This window comes from Canis aureus, chromosome X, assembly GCF_053574225.1.
Source record: "Canis aureus isolate CA01 chromosome X, VMU_Caureus_v.1.0, whole genome shotgun sequence".
In the NCBI taxonomy this organism is placed as follows: domain Eukaryota; kingdom Metazoa; phylum Chordata; class Mammalia; order Carnivora; family Canidae; genus Canis; species Canis aureus.
Window position 1 is genome coordinate 37337575 of NC_135649.1, and position 21339 is coordinate 37358913.

The following is a 21339-nucleotide window of genomic DNA, read 5'->3' on the forward strand; positions in this document are numbered from 1 at the left end:
TTGGGCCATTATCCCAGGGTCCTGGGATGGAGCCCCACTTTGAGCCCTGCATTGGGCTCCCAACTCCATGGTGAGCCTGCTTCTCCATGTCTCTGCCTCCTTCTCTCCCTCTCTCTCTCTCTTTCATGAATAAATATAATCTTAAAAAAAATAGCACAGCTACTTTGAAAGACAATTTGGCTGTTACTTACAAAATTAAATATATTCTTACCATACCACTTAGCAATCACCCCAAGAAGTTGTGTTGTGCCCAAGATCGCGAATCTGAGAAACCGCCAAGGAGCCGACACCGATGCAATCACACGAGGGTTTATTTACAAGCTCAAGCCTGGGTCCAAGTGTACCCAACGCAGCGGAGCAGGGACTTGGACCCCGAGACTAAGAGGCTTAGCAACTTTATAGGGGCCAGTGGCCAATGGGATACGCAGAAAGTTGCACAGTCATGCTGGTCCACTGAGCCGGATTTCCGATTAGGGTGTGTCCTGGTCTTTGATTAGGGCGGGGCAGTGCCCTAAGTAATAAGCAGGTCAGCACAAGGCGGGTGCAGCCCAAAATAGAGTCAGTCCTGCTCTGCTTGTCCAGGGGTAGGGGATTTTGTTCAATTTCCTGGGTCCCACATTCCCCCCTTTTTCAGAGGATCCTATGCAGGACCCAATCATGGGTCCAGGTTGCTCTCAGAGTGAGCCAGGGGAATTATTAAACCAGGATTCTCACCAACCTTGTTGTTGTGCTTGCTCTTATTTACAGTTAAGGCAGCACATAACCCCCCCCCACCTTTGTTGTAAGAAGACTAATTCTAATCTCCTTTTATTTTGAAGGACAACCTTGGACTAGGGAGTCTTGGAGGTGGGAAATAAGTGAGAATGGCACAGTCTTAGCTTTAGGGGATTGTCCTTGTCTGGTTGGCTTTTCCATTCTGTAACAAAGTCCTTGAGAATGATGTGTGGGTCAGCTGGCCGGACCTGTGTGTAGTGGACCCAGGAGTAATCCCGTCGACCTTGAGAGTGGTGGGAGTGGTCAGGATCACGAGGTAGGGTCCCTTCCAGCGAGGTTGAAGTGTCTGGTGTTGGTATCTCCGCACATATACCCACCCAGTCACCTGGCCGATATCGATGGGGGTCTGGGGGTGGCCCAGTCTCGTAGAGGGCCCTCAGCTTAGGCCACACCTGCTCATGGGTTCGTTGTAACATTTGGAGGGAGAAAAGAAGTTGGTGGTTATCAAATTCAGCAAGCACCTCAGGTTTTAAATTGGGAATAACAGGTGGAGGAAGACCGAACATGATCTCGTAGGGGGTCAGGCCCATCTCATATGGGGAGGTCCTCACCCTATATAGGGCGAAGGGGAGGAGAGTCACCCAGTCCCCGCCAGGCTCCAGGGCTAATTTAGTCAAGGTCTCCTTTAATGTTCTGTTCATCCTGTCTACCTGTCCTGAGCTCTGGGGCCTACATGCACAATGTAATTTCCAATCTGCCCCAAGTACTAGTGCCACTCCCCGTGTTACCCTTAGAGACGAATCCTGGTCCATTGTCTGATCCAATCTTAACAGGAAAACCATACCTCGGTAAGAGGTCTTCCAGCAGTTTCTTGGTCACGGTCTGTGCTGCTTCATGTTTGGTGGGAAATGCCTCCGTCCATCCTGACAAGGTATCTACAGACACTAGTAAATACTTGTGCCGTATTTTCCAGGTTTCACCTCAGTGAAGTGCACTTCCCAGTAGGCTCCTGGGCGGTCCCCCCGGAGCCGGTGCCCGGTTAGATCCATGGGCGGTGGCGTTAGTTAAGTGGCATGCGTGGCAGCCTCTGCCACAATCCGCTCCATCTCTGCTCGAGAGTCTTTAATAGTGATCTTTGCATGTCGTACGAGGCCTCCCATCTCCCTTGTCCCCACGGGAGCGCTCCGACGCATTTTGGACAGGCCCCGCCGTCCCGGTTCCTCTGGCCGGATGATGCTGGAGTCTGCGGCCCTCCCCCAGCCACGCGAGCCCTGGGTCAGAGGCAAGCGTTTGACCCGGCGTAAGCCAGTGTCAGGACAGTTGGGGGTGTCGGCCGGGTGGGAGCCCCCGGATGAGGATCAGGCCGCGTGGTTGTTAAAACCTGGGTCGCCGTAAGGGCCGCCTCCTGAGCTTCTGAGTCGGCTCCCGGTGCCCCGGCTCCTGGCGGCTCCTGGCGGGTCCGGACAGCGGATGACGGCCGGGGCCGCGGGCAGCCGGGGGGCCCTCGGGAGTTGGAGGAGCTGCTCGGCGCTTAACAGTCTTTCCCTCCGCTGCCAGAAGCCCTCTCTCCGCAAGGGCTCCGGGGGGGGGGGGGGTGAGCGCTGGCGGAGGCGGAGGCGGACCTGCGTCGGCGTAGCTGATCCGTTCACCTTCCCCCGTGGTCAGCGCCTTGGCCCGGGCCTCGCTCTGCCCGTTGAGCCGACGCTCCGGCTGCCAGTGGCCCTGCCCCGACGGCCTCCGGCTCCGTGGTTACGGCTGCCCCCGCCTACCTGACCCCTTCTCTCTCGGACAAAACTGCTGCCGTCCGTGTACCAGGTGGCGTCCGCTTTTGGCAGTGGCTGGTCCTGGAGATCAGCTCTGATTCCGTGCACCTGGCGGACGGTTTGCAGCTGTGGGATTCTTAAGACGGTTTCCTTCCGTGCATCCATCAACCATCTTTGTCCATCTTTAATTTGTACCCAAGGTAGCTCACCTCATTCTGCACATCTGGGCTTTTTTAGCTGAGGCCCGGTATCCTAGGGCCGCTATGGTCTGGAGCAAGTCTCTGGTGCCTCGCAGGCATGTGTCCTGGTCCTCCGCTGCCATAGGATATCATCTACATGTTGTAATAAAGTCAAATGAGGGTGCTCGGAACCGAACTCACCCAAGTCTTCGTGTAAGGCCTCATTGAAGATGGTCGGTGAATTTTTGAATCCTTGTGGTGGTCGAGTCCAGGTGAGCTGGCCATTGATGCCTTTCTCAGAGTCCGTCCATTCAAAGGCAAAGAGGTCTTGGCTCCCGGGTGCTAAAGGCAGGCTGAAAAAGGCATCTTTTAAATCTAACACTGTATACCAAGTTTTGTCTGGAGGCAGGGTGGAGAGGAGGGTGTATGGGTTTGGGACCGTAGGGGCATATCCTCTACTCGCCGGTTGACTTCCCTCAAGTCCTGGACTGGCCTGTAATCGTAGCGTGCGGTTTCCGAACCGGCAGCAAGGGAGTGTTCCAGGCCGATTGGCAGGGCCTTAATATGCCTGAGTCCAGAAGTCGCCGTATGTGGGGTGTGATTCCCTTTCGTGCTACTAGAGGCATGGGGTATTGGCGGACCCTGACAGGGTCTGCCCCCGGCTTTAGTTCTATGTATATGGCCAGTCGATGCTGGGCCAGCCCGATTCCCCCAGTTTCTGCCCACACTTGGGGAAATTCCTGCAGCCAACGGTCAATGTCAGTCATTGGCGCTGAGGGCATTTGGTGGAGACAATATTCGTCTTCTAAACTCAGGACAAGCACTTGAATTGGGTGCCCCTTCTTGTTTAGGACTTTTGCCCCTTCGAGGTGGAAGCAAATTTGTGCTCTTTCTTGGTGAGCAAATCCCGACCTAACAATGGGTAGGGGCACTCAGGGATGACCATGAAGGAGTGGGATACCCGGGCCGTGCTGAGATCCACAGTTCTTCGGGTAGTCCATGAGTATTGTGTGGTGCCCGTGGCCTCTTGCACCCTTGAAGTTTTGTTTGCCAATTTCCCTTGGGGTTGTAATAAAACCGAATGTTGTGCCCCAGTGTCCACTAGGAATTCAACAGGTTGCCCCTCCACTTTAAGAGTTACCCTGGGCTCGGGGAGGGGTGCCGAACCCTGACTCCCCTAATTGTCCAGGTCCTCCATTTCTAAGATCTTGGCAGGGGCCTTAGATCTTTTGTTAAGGCAGCTTTTTACCCAATGGCCCTCCTCCTTGCCATAGGCACATTGGTTTTTGTTCAGCTTAGGGCGCTCCCAAGGGGGACCAGGGCCATCCTTCTTACCTGTCCCTGAAGCCACCTTCTTGAGGTGCCTCCGTCTTTCCTGTGGGTCGTCCATGGTTGTGGCCAGCAGGATCTTGGCCAGATTTCGGGTCTGCCGGTCACTTAGTTTGGTTTGTTGTTCTTCCGGACTTTCTCTATTATTATAGACTCGTTCTGCCACTATCACTAAGTCCTGCAAGCTCTTCTCTCCCAGTCTCTCTACTCTTTGTAATTTCTTTTTAATATCCAGAGCGGCCTGGTTAACAAAAGCCATGATAATTGTAGCCTTTGTTTCCGGGGCTTCTGGATCCATAGGGGTGTACTGCCTAAAAGCCTCTATGACTCTCCCTAAGAAGGCTGCTGGACTCTCATCCTTACCCTGCCTCACATCATAGACCTTGGCCAGATTGGTAGGCTTGCGAGCGCAGCCTTGAGACCTGCCATTAGAGTCTGGCAGTAGACCTGGAGTCTCTCCTTACCTTCAGCTGAGTTGTACTCCCAGGTGGGGCGGGATAAAGGGAAGGCAGCATTTATGAGGTCTGGGTTTTGAGTCGGCTGTCTGTCCTCTCCCAGGACAGACTTCTGGGCTTCCACATGAATTCCTTCTCTTTCCTCGGTGGTGAAGAGAACCTGCAAGAGCTGTTGGCAGTCATCCCAAGTAGGCTGGTGGGTAAATAGAACAGTATCTAAAAGCCCGATTAGATCTCTTGGATTATCAGAGAACTTTGCATTTTGGGTTTTCTAATTATATAAATCACTGGTGGAGAATGGCCAATATAACATTAGCTGTTCGCCAGTCTCATGGGGGTGGGGGGGCATGGCACGGAGAGGAAGGGCGGTGGAGTCAGCCGGCCCCACATTGGGAGGTGGGGCCGGCCGGTGGGTCCGACCGCGTGTCCCCGCTGCTGGCCCGCGCACAGGGACTCCCTCATCAGGGAGGGGTGGCGCCCCTTCTGCAGCCCCCGATGCCTCCAATGGAGGGGCAGAAGCGGGGAAGGATACCCAGTAGGGCGGCAGGAGAATCAGGTCCTCTGAGGAGGAATCTTGGAAGACCGGACGAAGGGGTGCTTCAGCCATAGAGTCGGTTTCCTTTTTGGCTTTCCGCAGGCCTAGAATCTCTGTGGGTCCTGCTTTGGGGGGTAAAAATGGTTTCAGCCTAGGAGGAGGATTCTCGATCATGTCCTGCCAGATCAGGATGTAGGGATCCTGGTCAGAGTGGCCGTCCGGTTCGTCCCTGAGGATCACGGTCTTAACCTGTAAGATAATAGGTAGGTGAAAAGTTCCTTCCTGGGGCCATCCTACATCAAAGGTTGGCCATTCTGATATACAATAAATTTGGAACCTCTTCCTCTGTATGTCTATGCTCAGAATACGAGCTCTTTTCCTAACATCCGAGAAGTGAGAGAGCATAAGAGATAGGGGAGTGGTTTCTGTTCCCCCATTATGTCCCCAATCCACACCAAGACACAGACAGTAAAGACGATTAACAAGGACCCAACAACAGAGACAAATGCACAAACAGTTAGCAAGGACATAGTAACACAGACAAACCTGCAAACAGTTAACAAGAACACGGTAACAGACAAACGTTCCGTGTGGCCGCAGAGACAAAACAGAAGGTAACCTGAAGGGCTGGCAGCTGGCCCTCCTTACAGATGAGGACCCCGTCCTCTATACAGATGAGGACCCCATCCTCCTTACAGATGAGGACCTCCGTCCTCCAGGCAGGGGCAAGGGACGTCTCCTCAAGACCCCCGGTCGATGGCCCACCAGCGCCCCGCCTAAGCCAATGCTGACCCAATCCAGATTGGAATTCCTACAGGTAAAAGTACAGTTTAGAGCTCTCAGAAAATATGCGCGTAAAAGGTGGAAAAAGTTGAGTGCACTCACCACGCGTCAAACCCTCCGGATGGGGTCCTGGATGTTTCTTGGATCCCGGACGAGCCCCCAAATGTTGTGCCCAAGATCGCGAATCCGAGAAACCACCAAGGAGCCGACACTGATGCAAACACACGAGGGTTTATTTACAAGCTGGAGCCGGGGTCCAAGTCCCTGCTCCGCTGGGACGGGTATACTTGGACCCAGGCTCCAGCTTGTAAATAAACCCTCGTGTGTTTGCATCGGTGTCGGCTCCTTGGTGGTTTCTTGGACTCACGATCTTGGGCACAACAGTTGAACATTTGTGTCCCCACAAAAATCTGCACACAGATTTTTATAGCATTGCTTATAGCATTGTTATTCACAATTGAAAAAAGTTGGAAGCAATAAAGATGTTGCTCAGTAGGTGAACGGATAAATAAACTGTGGTACATCCAAACAATAAAATATTATTCAGCTTAAAAAAGAAGAAAAGCTATCAAGTCTTGAAAATACATAGAGAAACCTTAAATTAATATTTCTAAGTGAAAGAAGCTAATCTGTAGAGTCTACATGGTGTATGATTCCAATTACATGACATTCTGTAAAAGACAAAACTATAGACAGTTAAAAGATCAGTGGCTGGGCAGTCCAGGTGGCTCAGCGGTTTAGCGTCGCCTTCAGCCCAGGGTGTGATCCTGGAAACCCTGGATCGAGTCCCACGTCAGGCTCCCTGCAGGAAGCCTCCTTCTCCCTCTGCCTGTGTGTCTTCCTCTTTCTTTCTCTGTGTCTCTCATGAATAAATAAATAAAATCTTAAAAAAAAAAAGATCAATGGTTGCCAGGGATTAGGGTGGGGAGGGTATGATGAATAAAGAGAGTACAGAGGATTTTCAGGACAGTGAAAACACTCTGTTAGATAGCATAATGATGGACTCATATCATTATACATTTGTCCAAACTCTTAGAATACACAACACCAAGAACGAACCTTAATGTGCTATGATTCTGAGGTGATTATGTTGTGTTAATGTAGATTCATCAATTGTAACAAATAAACCAGTCTGGTGGGGGATGTTGATAATGGGGAAGGCTACATGTGTGGGGGAGAATGAGGTAATGGGGAATCTCTGTACTTTCCCCACAATTTTGTTGTGAAGCAAAAACTGCTCTAGTTTTAGAAAATAAATTCTTATTTAAGAAAAGAAATTCTTATTGGGAGAGATAGGAACAAAACTAGTGATTTTTAAGATACTCTTTCTAATTACAAAGTGGTTTGAGTCCTGCATGTCTATCTAAGGTGAGTAGGACAGTGGTGAAGCCATTAAGTAGGCTAGGGATTGCAAAAAAGGCACAAAGAAACATGTATTTTGAGGTCAGTTTTGTCTGAAGTGCCTTGGTTCATTTATAAGAGCATTTTGTGTAAATAATGATGGAATTGTATATTCCCCTAGAATATTTAATTAAAGGCATCAAAGACACAGCATTAGTAATGTCCATGTGGAATTTAGTGTTGTCCAGGTAGTTTATCCTGCCTTCATGTTTACTGTGGTTTAAAATTGCTGTTCTCAGTTTTGAAAATTCATAATCTTAAGATCATATTCCTTGCTCTGCTTCTCCATCATTTCTTTTTCTCTTTCCGTGCTTTGGTTAGACATTTCCAACACCAATTAAATACAAGAGGTTGACTAGCACACTGGGTCCTCTACTTTCCTTTTTGTTTCAAATCAATAGATTTTTTTTTCTGTCACACCAGGTTCCTTTGCCTCAATCCATTTTTGACTCATTATCTGATTGCAAGTGCATCACTTAATCTTTTAGCAGATCAATTTCTCTGTTTATAGAACAAGAATGGTATTCTTATCTCCTGCTGAACTTGGATGGATGGTGTAAGGATTAATGTAGTGAACCCTTAAAAAACAGTTGAAATCCTTAGGGGAGAGGAATCCTAGAAGTAGAATCCATTGTCCTCATTATTATATTTTGGTTCTATTGTAAAATAAGCCAGCATCCACATTTTGCAACCAGATAGCTTAGCACAGGTAGGAACTTTAATCATTTTAAAAGTACATATATTTGAAATGTGGTTTAGCTATTTTTTCCACAAAGACACAAAACTGTATTTCCAAAAAAAAAAAAAAGTCTTTACAAGCATTTGCTTCTTTTATAGAGTTCTGAAATGTGTTCACGAACTGTGTTTTTGAAGCTATCTTTCTATATTTTGTTGAAATAATGGAGAGGCTATTTTATATTAGATTTTCAGGTCATGGTATTAAGTAAATCAATATCAACATTGATCTTTCTTACCTAAAATGGGAAGAGATATTATGCACAAAGTTTTAAAAAGAAATTCTGAGTCTAGGCTTTTATTTTGGCATAATGTAAAAATCAAATAAAATTCTTGACATTTCTGATAGGTGCCTTCCTAAAGAAGGAGAAGAAAGCTGTTCTGGGTTTTCATATGTCTGTTTATAAATCTGAGTAAAGAAACAGACCAAAGGATAGAAGAGCTTGGCAAGACTATGGATCCAGAAGGGTAGATTTAGAATTTGTGAAAAGATGTTTTAATTGTGTAACTCTTAATAATAGATTTGCTAACCGTGAAATATTTATTGAGTACTAACTGTATGTCACCCATCTAAACCTGCTTTATTTAGTGAAGTGAATTTTGTATAGGACCATGGCTATTTCAGCACCTAGCACCAAATTGTGGGGACTATCCAAATATTCAATGAATGAATACCAAGCCAATTGAAATCGCTAATGAGCAAAAACAGGTTGTGCAACAGAAGATATTTAGCTCAATTTCCTTGTTTTAGGTCTGTTCATTCAGTTTGAAAACAGAAGAATAGAAGCCAATGGTATTAAACGTTAAAAATGTAATCAAGTGTCATTAAGAAATATTATATTGGTACATGCAACTCATAGTAACTATCTCACATTATATAGGAGATATGTTGCCAAGCCAGAATATGTCAAGAAATCTCAGGCTGAAAAAAAATTTTCATAAAGAGCACTTCTGAACTTTTGACTTTGCTGCCATTCTGCTGCCAATTTTGCATACTATTTTGTTCACAGAATATTATTTACAAAATGTTTTTAGACACGTAACATTTAAAAAATTTGTTTTCTTAATTAAACTTATTGAATACATTAAAGAGCTTTATGATAAACAAACAAATGAGCAATACAACAAAGAGAGGATATTTATAAGACACATTGGGCTCCTTTCAATGGTTTTAACGACAATAGCATCATTCCCCTTAGTGTAATCACTAAATTGTGTTTGCCTTCAATTCTTTTGTTTACTCTCAAGTTACCAGCTCTGATTTCGAGCAAGTGTACTTTTCACTTGTCGTTCAGCACACTGTAGTCATTATTAGCCCAGCTTATAGTTTCACAGTTCTACCTACCTTTATATAACTTTGTGAACAAGAGAAAGTCAAGTCCCCAGGTTTCCTCTTGAGAAATTTACAATCTGTGTGTGACTTAGAAAACATATTTTAAAATGTTCTTCTAAGGAATTTTCCCCTCCCATTTTGGGGAGGGGATTTTCTAATTTTAATTATTTCTTACATAGGGAAAGGCTTACCGGTAGATATGCCACTTTTCCACTCTGCCAAATTCATGTTGGCCAAATGGTTTATTTCTTGTAGCTGTTTTATAGTTTGTATCATCTTAATCTATAATTAGCTTTCACCTATCTTGTCTCTTTAATCATGTTCTTTACAGGTTCTGAAACACAGCTGATGTCAGTTTAAGGCCGGTAGAAGCAGTGAGATCATTAGAACATTAAGAAGGAAATAACAGGACAAATGCAACTTTCTGACCATAACTAGTGCTATTAGATTTTAAAAACATGGATCACGGGGATCCCTGGGTGGCTCAGCGGTTTGGCACCTGCCTTAGGCCCAGGGCATGATCCTGGAGTCCCGGGATCCAGTCCCACATCGGGCTCCCTGCATGGAGCCTGCTTCTCCTTTTGCCTGTGTCTCTCCCTCTCTCTCTCTCATGAATAAATAAATAAAATAATAATAAAAAAACATGGATTACTGTTTCCCTCATAAGAACAAATATAGGCAAGTAGTATACAGGAGTTTCCTCAAAAGTACTTATTTAAGAATTTCTTGTGAAATTTTAGTAGTCTTAATGTATAATTTCACTAGGATCTAATGAATTCCTTTGATATTTAGTCCCTCATTCAACAATTATTTTGGAATTTTCACAGGGGTGACTGCTTTCTTGTTCGTATTGGGTTTGTGATAAAAATGTGGTGTTCACTGAGTGGCTCATATATAATGGGGTTTGAAATAGAAAAAAGGGAAATTAATTTAGATTCAGCAATATATGAACTTGGTATGTAAATATTGGACATTTGGCACTCACCTGTGTTTACTTATTTTAGGAAGGAAAGCTTATATTAGTTGCTAATATAAACAAATAAACAAAAAACAAAAATAAGCAAATAAAATTAGCTTTACATACAAATAAGGTATGCTGTGATTTGAAGGTTGTCAGGAATCTGACCTGATGCCAAGTATCTTCTTATAATACCCTTAATTGCTCCAGGAATATTTATTTCATTAGATTTAACCATCTCTTGTCTACTGTAACTCAGAGTTCACTTTGAATAGTGAGTCAATGATTCTTTAGGATGAATGAGATTATCAGACTATTTATTATCACAGACAGAGCTAAAGGAATATGAGAATAGTGGATACCTGTGGATTGAAAGTATATTTTTAAAAGGAGAAAAAGAGAGCATCTAAGGAAAAATACCTATTTTGCATGTTCTTTTGTCACATGTTCTTTTTTTTTTTTTTTTTGGAAATTGTGTCACAGAGGTTTAATTGTCACATGTTCTTTAACCTTAAATGTTCCTTCAGAAGTTTATGCTCTAGTATTAGTTCAGAATTGTATAACTCTAGTAGGTCAAATAAGAGATAACTTGGAAGTCTGAATTTCCTGAACATCTTGACAAAATCACATATTATGAGTTTGTTCACTTTTGTTCTATCTTTATGTGAATGATTCACAGAACTATGTCACTTGGTGATGCTTTTAGTGAAGTTGTTGATTGTTGTCTATGCTACTGATGTCCCAATGGTCAAAATATATGCCTATTTGAGACAACTCAGTAGGTGTTCTATTGGTCTTGACTGCTAGAGTCAATCTGGTGCAGCAAACAGACCCTCAGTACAATTTCTATTTCCATATTTTTTATAATAATTTGTTTAGTGTTTCAACAAGGCAAAGTTTTATCCCTTTATAGATAATAGAACTGAGATATGATGGCTTAGCACTACTATTTCACAATATAGGGAAGAGACCCTATTACCTTTCCATATGCTTTTATAATCCATCAGATACCATATTGCTTATACAAAGTAGCCTTCCAGATATTAAAGACAGCTCTTTAAGATTGGTAATATCTTTAAAAGTTAACTCTTATAAGTGAGCATCTGCCAATATTTTACCCAAGTCTCAGGTATAATTTTGATCAATTATATCTCTTGAAGTAAAAGTACCCTAAGAGTATCAGAATGCAAGTGACCATTTCAGCAAAGTTCTGATTGATCAATCATGTATTAAGGGCCTTAGAAAGATTTTAGGATTCATTAAGCCTTTAAAATAGTTCTTTCACATAGACAGAGTACAGTCTCTGAGATGGGAATGGGTGAATAAAGATACAGAATTTGCCTTTTATAAAGAAAGATTCCCTAGATATATATATTGACAACCATTTGGTTTGCTAGAAAATCCGCAACTCAAAGTTTCCTCTCTAGAATTTATTGATTAAAATAGCAAGATAAAATTAATCACCTGGAGGCCACAAGCCTACTCCCTAACTAAGGATCTACCCATAAAGAAGGACATGGAGAGGTTAGTACTAAATGTTCCAGAAATTGGGAAACATGAGGTCCTGTGGATGATAAACCACCTCAATGTAGAGCAAGTATATTCTGTAACATTGTGATCTCTTGTAAAATGAAGAAGTTGCTACAAAAGAACAGAGATACAATCTCTACTGGGACTTGTTCCAACCACACATTGAGAGGATGCTTCTCTTTGTCCCAAATAGGGAGAGATTAGAAATTTAAAATCTTGTTAAGGGTTTCACTAAACTCACAAAGTGGAAAAAGGCACAACAGTGTATTCCATTTGAGTAAAATTAGAACATCAGAGTCACTCTATGTATTCACAATATGAAATTTTTCATTGGGGGCACTAGAAATCATTAAACTTTTGGGAAAAAGAGCAGAAGCAGAAGTCAGGAAGCCATGACTGATTACTTCAGTCTTCAGTACTAAAGCAGGTGATTCTCCCAAGTTCATCTGCAAACCACAGAAAAATCCCAAGAACATTTACAAGGCTTCCCAAGTATTTCAGTATGCAACAGTGAAATTAGTGGTTCTGAAGTACGCTTTCTGAAGCTGCTGTGAATGCCAGAAATGTCTGAAGTGTTCTCACCAACTATCCAGGTATGGAACATGAATCCAGGTGATTCTTTTTATTTATTTATTTATTTATTTATTTATTTATTTATTTATTATAGTCACACACACACACACACACACACACACAGAGAGAGAGAGAGGCAGAGACACAGGCAGAGGGAGAAGCAGGCTCCATGCACCGGGAGCCCGACCTGGGACTCCATCCTGGGTCTCCAGGATCGCGCCCTTGGCCAAAGGCAGGCACCAAACCGCTGCGCCACCCAGGGATCCCGGATCCAGGTGATTCTTAAATTCTCCTGCAAGTTTCTTCAGTCCTCATGTCTGCCCACTTGTCTGCCAGCAGCTGCTTCCAGAGAATAATGACCTCTCCCTCCCCTCTGCTTTCCAAATCTTCTGTATTTTTTATTAACAATATTTAACCAAGAAACAAATGGAAAGAGAATTCCGGAAATTCTCAGTTCCCCCTCTGTATGGTATAGAAGACTTTATAGGGGTTGTTGGTGTATAGTTAAAAATAAAAATATAGCATACCTACTGAGTTGTAGGTAATTATAGTTTTTTTTTTCTATCAGCATAAGAAGTGTCAGTGACAATAGTCATAGAGGCCCAGAATGAGAGGGTAGGCATTTCTGGGGGCTGAGATATCATCATGAGGAAAAAATACGGCTACAAAAGAGCCAGCAATCAATTAAGTGGCAGATGGATCATTGTGCTACTTGTTGTCCAAGAGACTCCTTTTGACATTGGTGACAGCCTAGCATGCGTTCATGCTAAGGCATGTTTAACTTAGTACATATGACAGGTAGAGGCAACTTCAAGTAAAAAAGATATTTACGGATAAGAGACAAAAGAAGGCAGTACGCCTAAGCTTTAGAAGAAAATCTATAGGGGATCCCTGGGTGGCTCAGTGGTTTAGCGCCTGTCTTCGGCCCAGGGCATGATCCTGGGGTCCCAGGATCGAGTCCCGCATCAGGCTCCCTGCATGGAGCCTGCTTCTCCCTCTGCCTGTGTTTGGGCCTCTCTCTCTCTCTCTCTTTCTCTCTCTCTGTCTCTCATGAATAAATAAATAAAATCTTTTCTTTTAAAAGAAGAAATTCCATATATCTGGGTAAGATTTTTATATCTGTATAAACCAATATAATAGAACCAGAGAGAAATTTAGATGTTCTGACTGGTGGTTTGAAAAAGACATCTCCTGATCAAAGGTTTGACTTTCTAAGATTAGAGAGAAAAGCACCCATTCTATTTTTCTTTTCACTCATAAACTAGAAGTAACTTGTTGACTTATGCAGAAGGGCAGATTTTTACATTTGACTCCACTCCCTTTGGCATGAGTCTCATTTATTTATTTATTTATTTATTTATTTATTTATTTATTTATTCATTCTTTTTTTAAAAGATTTTATTTATTTATTCATCAGAGACACACAAAGAGAGAGAGGAATTTTATGATTACAGTATAAAATTTAGAAGTATTACCCAATGTTTTCTAATTTTCTATGATGTCCTATTATCTTGAAGCTTTCCTCATTTCAGATGAGACCTTGACTTTCACTGCCTCAGAACATAAAGGTCATGGAAGAAATTAAGAGGACAAAAATCAATGTAAAGTTATTTTGAAACTGGTGGCAGAGAAACTGGTTAGACAGGAAACTATTTTTGGCTTCCAAAAGCCCAGGCATTGAGAATCAGAAGCCAAAGTCATAAGATATTTATTTGGAAGAATGTATAATTATATACAAGCAAATTCTCCAACACCAAAGGAAATAAAAGTTTCTCTGAACTGGAGGAAAACCAATAAGGAGAAACAAGACAATGAAACCCTGGTTAGTACCTAAGAGAACTGATTCTGAGAATTCCTTTCCCCAGGTTGTGTCCCTGGAGTAGGATAGGGGGAATAGAAACTACAGATAGGTTCAGGGATTTGAGAGAAGAGAGGACTGATGCTTTATACTTCAGGTGAAGCCTAGACCTTGAAAAATTCTCTGCTGTCACCCTGGTTCAGCAGCAGTACCACAGAAATGGTGATACAGTGTGTCTAGCAGACAGGGCCTAAAACTGGACCAATGATTTCCCAAGGCCCAAGAGAGAGATGGGAGAACATTAAAATATTTCCTGTTTCCCATGAGCAGAGAGCATGATAATAGAAAAAGTGATGACAGACCTACAGATACTGTGGATACAATGCCTGTCATATACGATTAAGTGGATATCATATAGATTTCTGCAGATGCCAAAAGGAATATTTGCCAAGAACCAAAAAAACCCAGACACTCCTTTCCAGACAATGGCATGGCATTATAGGAACACTTGGAACTTTGATGGAGTATTGGGGTGAATACAAGGTACGAGGAGGAAACATAATAAAACTGAATAAAGCTTATATTCATTGAGTTTAGTTTAAATTGTATTAGACGAGGTGTTCAACCACAGAGAATGGGGCTTCTTAAAATGAATTACATTGTTTTAGGGAAACATTATTTTTCATACTACAATTTGTGTTTTATGAACTTCATATGGACTGCACCATATCCTACTTTATGAATAGAGGACATACATGACACATAAAATATGAGGGAGCATAAAGATGATGTAATCTAAACCAGTAAGTATTGTGGAATTAATAAAAACATTAGCAATGAAATCCAAGTAAACAGTGAAAGAAATGAGAGACATTTTCTATTTGAAAGGACAATAGATACAGCACATTAATGGATACCTAATGAACCCTTTTTTTTTTGCTCAGTACCTCAGAAATGAGGTTATAATGTGGTCTGACTTACCCAATTTCTCAACATGGATTTCTTTTTTAAAATGTGGCAGAATGTAACTTACTGTTTTTAAGATAATTTATATAAATATTAATGATTGTAAATTGAAATGGAACCTTTGAGAATAATACCTGATAAATATAATATATGCAGTTTTTATTTAATAAGAAATTATATAATTGAATATTATGTCTACCTTTGTCATTATAATTTGTACAGCTTACATTTCCCACTATTTTGGCCAAGTGACCCCAAAGTCTCTCATATGGCTCATTCAGAGATCAAGCAATTGCCCTGCTGTACCTTAGGAGCAGAAAATGACCTGTGACCTTTGGCCCAGGTTAGCTTAAAAACATAAACATTAATATATATATATAAACATTTTATTCTATTACTTTTGCATATTATGTTTCTTTTTAAGCTTTCAATGTGATCAATGTATTTCTTACAAAAAATTTTTGTAGTATTGAAGAGTGAATTAAGTCTTGATTGTGTAAATTGTTAGGGAGGGACATTTTATATTTTTGGTTGATATAGCAAGAGTTATAATAAGCCTAATAATAGCAAGGTTGATTATAACTCTCCCTATCCATAGATATTTCAAGGACTCTTGGATATTCATGCAAGTGACCAGGAGCTTCATTTGCCAGAATACCTCAGGTCCCACGGAAGAAAATGTGAAGAAGATTTTAGTAGCATATTTACCAGGTCCCTGAACCTTCCAGATTAAGAATCTTGTACAAAAGAAGAAGGGTTCCAGGCTCTTGAGCCACCCAACAGGCACAAGTCTCGAAAATTCAGGGAATTAATTCTAGACTAAAAATAGAAAGAAAAAAAAACAAACAAACAACAGTAGAATTTTGTGATACACTTTTAGATTTTGTTAAATGTTAATGCAATTGCAGTTTCTAGATTTGGCAGACACTTCCCAACAGAGGGAGCTGTAAACCTGAAAGAGGAAGGTTAATTTTGAGGGTGCAAAAGAATTGTAGGTTCTTAGAAGCTGGGTCTTCTATGGTTGACTGGAAAGATTTCTTCTGTCCAGCACAGAAATCACTGTGAATCTCACATTAGCCTTTGGGGTTTGGTGGAAGATGCAAAAACTGCTGTATAATACAACTAAGGCTTCTCCTGTAAGAGCACAGAGAAGTGGCCACACTATGATCAAGCTCCTTCAGGAAAACAAAGAACTGTCTCCTTTCTGATGAATTCCTCGTTTTCAGGGGAAAAATAAAAAGTAGGGACTGGAGACAGAAAATTTCCCCAGTCAAAATTCCAGTAAAATTTTAATTGGATAGTATCAAGGATGAAATACATCTGTGACGGTAATTCAAATCCTGATCTTTTTCTGTAATAAATATGACCTTTGAAACCAATTTATATTCTAAAAATTGTTGAAGCAATTAGTTTCATAATATAAAATGAAAAAAAATCTGTGCAAAATGTATGATTTGGAGAGGGTAGGATTGGAGAATGCCGGCATATTTTTCTCAGCAAATTCTTTCATGTGCTCATGGTTTAAAACAAGAAATAAAATCCAAACATAACAATTAGTGTCATTCCCTCATTCAGTCATGGACTGAGCATCTTTGATGCATCTGCACCATGGTAGGTTCTAGGTGAAGAGTGAATTAAGTCTTGATCTCAATACACAAATTATTGAGAAGCTTTTTCTACCTCCAAAAACTAAATCAAATCTTGGTATTAACTATTCTCATTGCAGTCCTTACTTGATGTTTGCTCTGTAGTTAAGACATAGAGACATAATTAAATAGGTGTACAAGTTCTTCCTATTTTTATTTGTATTTTTTAAAAATTTTATTTATTTATGATAGTCACAGAGAGAGAGAGAGAGAGAGAGAGAGAGGCAAACACACAGGCAGAGGGAGAAGCAGGCTCCATGCACCGGGAGCCCGATGTGGGATTCGATGCCGGGTCTCCAGGATCACGCCCTGGGCCAAAGGCAGGCGCCAAACCGCTGCGCCACCCAGGGATCCCTTTTTATTTGTATTTTTAAGACATGACAGATACCAGGAAAATACTGCCATCAGAGATGTTTTATGGGTCTTAGAAAATTCTGTCCCAAACACTCATATACACCACCACAGAAAATTCAGGGAATTTTGGTTATAGATTCACAAATGGTAGAACTGAGTCTCAGCTTTTCAAGTTTGTATGCCCGCCACCCCCCCCACCCCCCTCACCCCCGTGTTTACTAGTGATGCATGCAATTGTTTCCTAAAGCAGATGATTGAGTTTTTGCCTGCAAGGGGAGAGCCGAGAAAGGTGGTGTCCCATTACTTGCTGGGCTAGTACCAAACACTTATCTTGGTAATTAATAAAATTTCATTCTTTGCAATGTACCTCTTGCAAGTACAATATTGAAAAAAATATTCTTCCAACATAAAATAAATAGCATGGCAGAAGGTAAAAAACATCTTTTTCAGACCTACTTTAAAGCCCTACATTGAGAAGAAAAGGCTAATTTTTAATGACATGTCTCAAGTGATGGGCTAATTCTAGAGATAATCCCCAACCTGTACAACAAATCTCTGTTAATATTCTTAGGTATTTAAGTGAATGGAAATCCATATACTAGTGATTGGATTGGATTGGAATGTTAATCTCCTGGCACCCTAATCCATTTTAAGAAAACTAAACTCAAGAATAACAAAAAGCACTCAGCCCTACCCTTCTGATTTTTTAACCTCTAGAGAAATTGCAGAGGCTGTAAAGAAAGAATGATGGAAGTGTTTACGATGGTTCTTCTTTGTCACTTCAATTTGTATTTTTCTCAGCCTGGCAAATCTGCCCAAATGGGGAATTTTCTGTAATCTCCAAATCTCACAGTGGTGTCAGCACCAGAAGGAGTATATACACTTAAATGGGTTTGTTTAAGCTCAAATCCTACATGCGGAGTTACACATTGGGTAAGGACTCACCAAACAGATAGTATTTACTTCAAAAATGTCAAGACCTTTGTGAGGACACTCTTTCACATAGTAACAGAAGTACATCATCTAGAGAGTGAGCTAATGAAGAGTATTTTAATTGGTTTTTCACTTCCTAGTTTATAGTTTTCAGAAGATGCATAAACTATAGAAGTAAGATGTACAAAAAAGAAGCTCAAAAATAATTGTCACATCTCACATTTTTTATTCAATGGAGCTATAGTGGTGGCCAGAACTAAAATGAAGGCAGTAGTCAAAAGAAACAAAGGCAGATCCCTAATCTCCCTAGATTTTGGAGATAGGCGGCTTTTGCTTTCCTTTGGTGTTCTCTCCGTGACCACTGGATGTTGTACTGTCACAGTGCTGAGTTCTGGCATTTCTAAATCTACACTTTCTTTAAGAGCTCTCAGTTTTATGGCAACAAATGCTATCTATAGTCCCAATTTCTCATATTACTATAGTCATCCCTGACCGATCCCTGGAATTTCTAGATTTAGATTCCTTTTGCTTACTTGACATCTCTACTTGGATGTCTCATGGGTATCTCAAATTTAACTTTTCCTCCTACTCCCACACACCTTTTCTGTTTCGATCCTGCAAATCTCAGTAACTGGCAGTAAAATCTACCTGATTTTTCAAATCAGAAACCTTAAAGTATTCTTAATATCTTATCCTCTACTATTTCACATGCAAAATCCATCAATAAGTATTGCTATTTATAATATATATATATCTATATCATCTATATCTATATATTCTTTATCTCTACTATAACCAACATTGTTTAGGCTACCATCATGGGTCTAGGAGGCCACTTCTAGAGCTTCTTAAATGGTCTTTGTACCTCTTTTCCTGTCTAATCATTGTTACACATGGAAGTCAGGGAAGTCTTTTAAAAATATAAAATTCTATTGCATTGCTCTATTGATTAAACCCTTTCATGGTTCTTCTGCATACTTAGGATAAAATCTAAATTAAAACCCATGGCCAGGGTGCCTAGGTGGCTCAGTCATTTAAGCATCTGCCTTTGGCTCAGGTCATGATCGCAGGGGCCTGGGATTGAGCCCTGCATTGGGCTCTCTGCTCAGTGGGGAGTCTGCCTCTCCCTCTTCCTCTTCCCCTCCCATGCTCCTTCTCTTTCTCTTTCAAATAAATAAGTAAAGCCTTAAAAAAATATTTTCATCTCTGTACTTTCAGTTCTCAGCAAAGGGCTTGACATCTAATAAAGTTAAAAACCAAGGTAATAATAAATAACATTGAAATTTTTATGTATTGTGTTATATGTATTGCTTATCCCTCACAAAAGATATATGCTTTTACAAAAAAAAAGGCAAAAACAAAAACTAAGACATGGAGTTGTTAAACTACATGTACCATATGATCAAACTTCAGGAAATGGAGCAAATATTTGAACATAGGTAGTCTTGCCCCACAGTCTGGGAACTGAATTACCACACTATACTCTGTAAATACAGATTTCATAGTAGTCCTTACCTCGATGAGGGACTCTGAACTCTCAAGCTGGACTTCCAGAACAAGGAGACCCACATTGGTATACATAGATCATTCATAATAACTAATATGTTAGACTTCCATAGTTCTCAATAGATGCTAGTGAACAAGTAGAATGATTGGGTTTGACCCACAGCATAGGTCCAAAGGATATCACAAAAGAAAGGAATCATTGGTTTTACATTCCAGGCTTACAATAATCAGTTGAAAGACTTCAATATAGGAAACATTCATGAGAACAAGTACCTATTTGGCTGATCAAACTAGTGTGACTGTCAACGTCTGGTTTAAAGTCAAAATCTGAGCTAAAGATCTAGCAGGTGAAGGAAAAGGTGACACATATATAGAGAAGAAAAGAAAGTATAAGGTATTATTGACTTTAGGGTCATTTAATTTTTAAATCTGCCAGTCCAAAGAACTGTGCAGTGTGTAACTGGAATTTAGCATAATTTGTAACAAGGCTAGATTTGGAATCTTTGGGGTACTGTATTATGCTGAGAATGATATAACAGACTTTCAATGACTTGAAACTTTCTCTTCACATTGCATCATTAGTTTCTCAATGATGTGCAACTATTTGCCCTCCAGAATAATAAACCAGGAGAATTGGTCCTAGTTAAGAACTCTGCATATTAGATCTTTTACTTTATTTCTAAGCTTGAGCAGACTTTAGTACATTTATAAACAGAAACTATCATGCATGTTTGAACAGAGAGAGACAATATCTTCAAAGACTAGAGCTATAGTATGTAGGAAATTACTTGACTTGAAAAGTTTTAAAGTTTCTTGTCCTAAAATTCAAGAAACATGTATTGTTTAGCTACAAGTACCAAGTATTGTGATAGAGCTGGTTATATCACAGAGAGTAGCACAAAGCCCTCTACATAGAAAACACCCAATAGGGACACCTGAGTGGCTCAGTAGTTGAGCGTCTGCCTTTGGCTCAGGACTCAAGGATCAGAGTCCTAGAATCAAGTCCCACATCGGGCTCCCTGCATGGAGCCTGCTTCTCCCTCTGCCTATGTCTCTGCCTCTGTCTGTCTGTCTCTCTCTCTTTCTCTGTGTCTCTCATGAATAAATAAATAAAATCTTTAAAAAAAAGAAAGAAAACACTCAATAAATGCCGGCCATCTTCTGCTTGCATCAATGCTTTCTTTCCCCCCAGGACATTTTACAAAACCCTATCTGGCTCTTAGCAAAATGTAAATAGTTTTCAGTACATGTTCATCACCTCCACATACCACATTCGCATCCAGAATTATGCAACCTTATAGCTGCCTAATTATCACCCAGAATTCCCTAATGCAGTGCCTACTATCACCTTTATAAATACTGCTTCATATTCTCTACATTGTTTTATGTTTCCATCAAACTTTACCTTGGTTAAGTTTCACCTAACTAAAACCCTTCAAAGCAATCTAACATATTAAGACCATTTTTAAATAATAAATACTCTTAACTGAAAAATTCTAGAAATACAAAGGAATAAGTTTTCTGAAAATGGAATTTAAGCTATAATGGGAAAGATCAGAACAAAATGACATAAGTAAGTTGAAAAAAATAGTTTTCTACAGTCATTCCCCCATAAAACATCAATTTTGACACATTTACCCATGGATAAGAGTTTCTTAATGAAAGCCCAGGAGTTCAGTGAAGTGATTTCAGACACTGTTAGAGAATAAAATCTGAAATTGGATGCTTATGTCATCCCTCCCCCAAGGTGGATGATGGAAAATATTGAGGCATCCAATTCACATATCTATCAATGTGATATACCACATTAACAGGAGGAAGGATAGAGTAAAGATAGCAGAGTAGTAG

The 21339-nt window shown here is 41.0% G+C and overlaps 1 protein-coding gene across 1 annotated transcript; it reads right to left on the bottom strand.

The window, feature by feature from the left end:
* Positions 1–2088: 2088 nt before the first annotated feature.
* Positions 2089–9455, bottom strand: LOC144308840 (uncharacterized). Its single transcript, XM_077889868.1, is given in 7 exon segments — positions 2089–2400; positions 2484–2659; positions 3046–3224; positions 3494–3545; positions 3548–4402; positions 4405–5268; positions 9419–9455. Coding segments are annotated over 7 exon segments (2475 nt in total).
* Positions 9456–21339: the final 11884 nt, after the last annotated feature.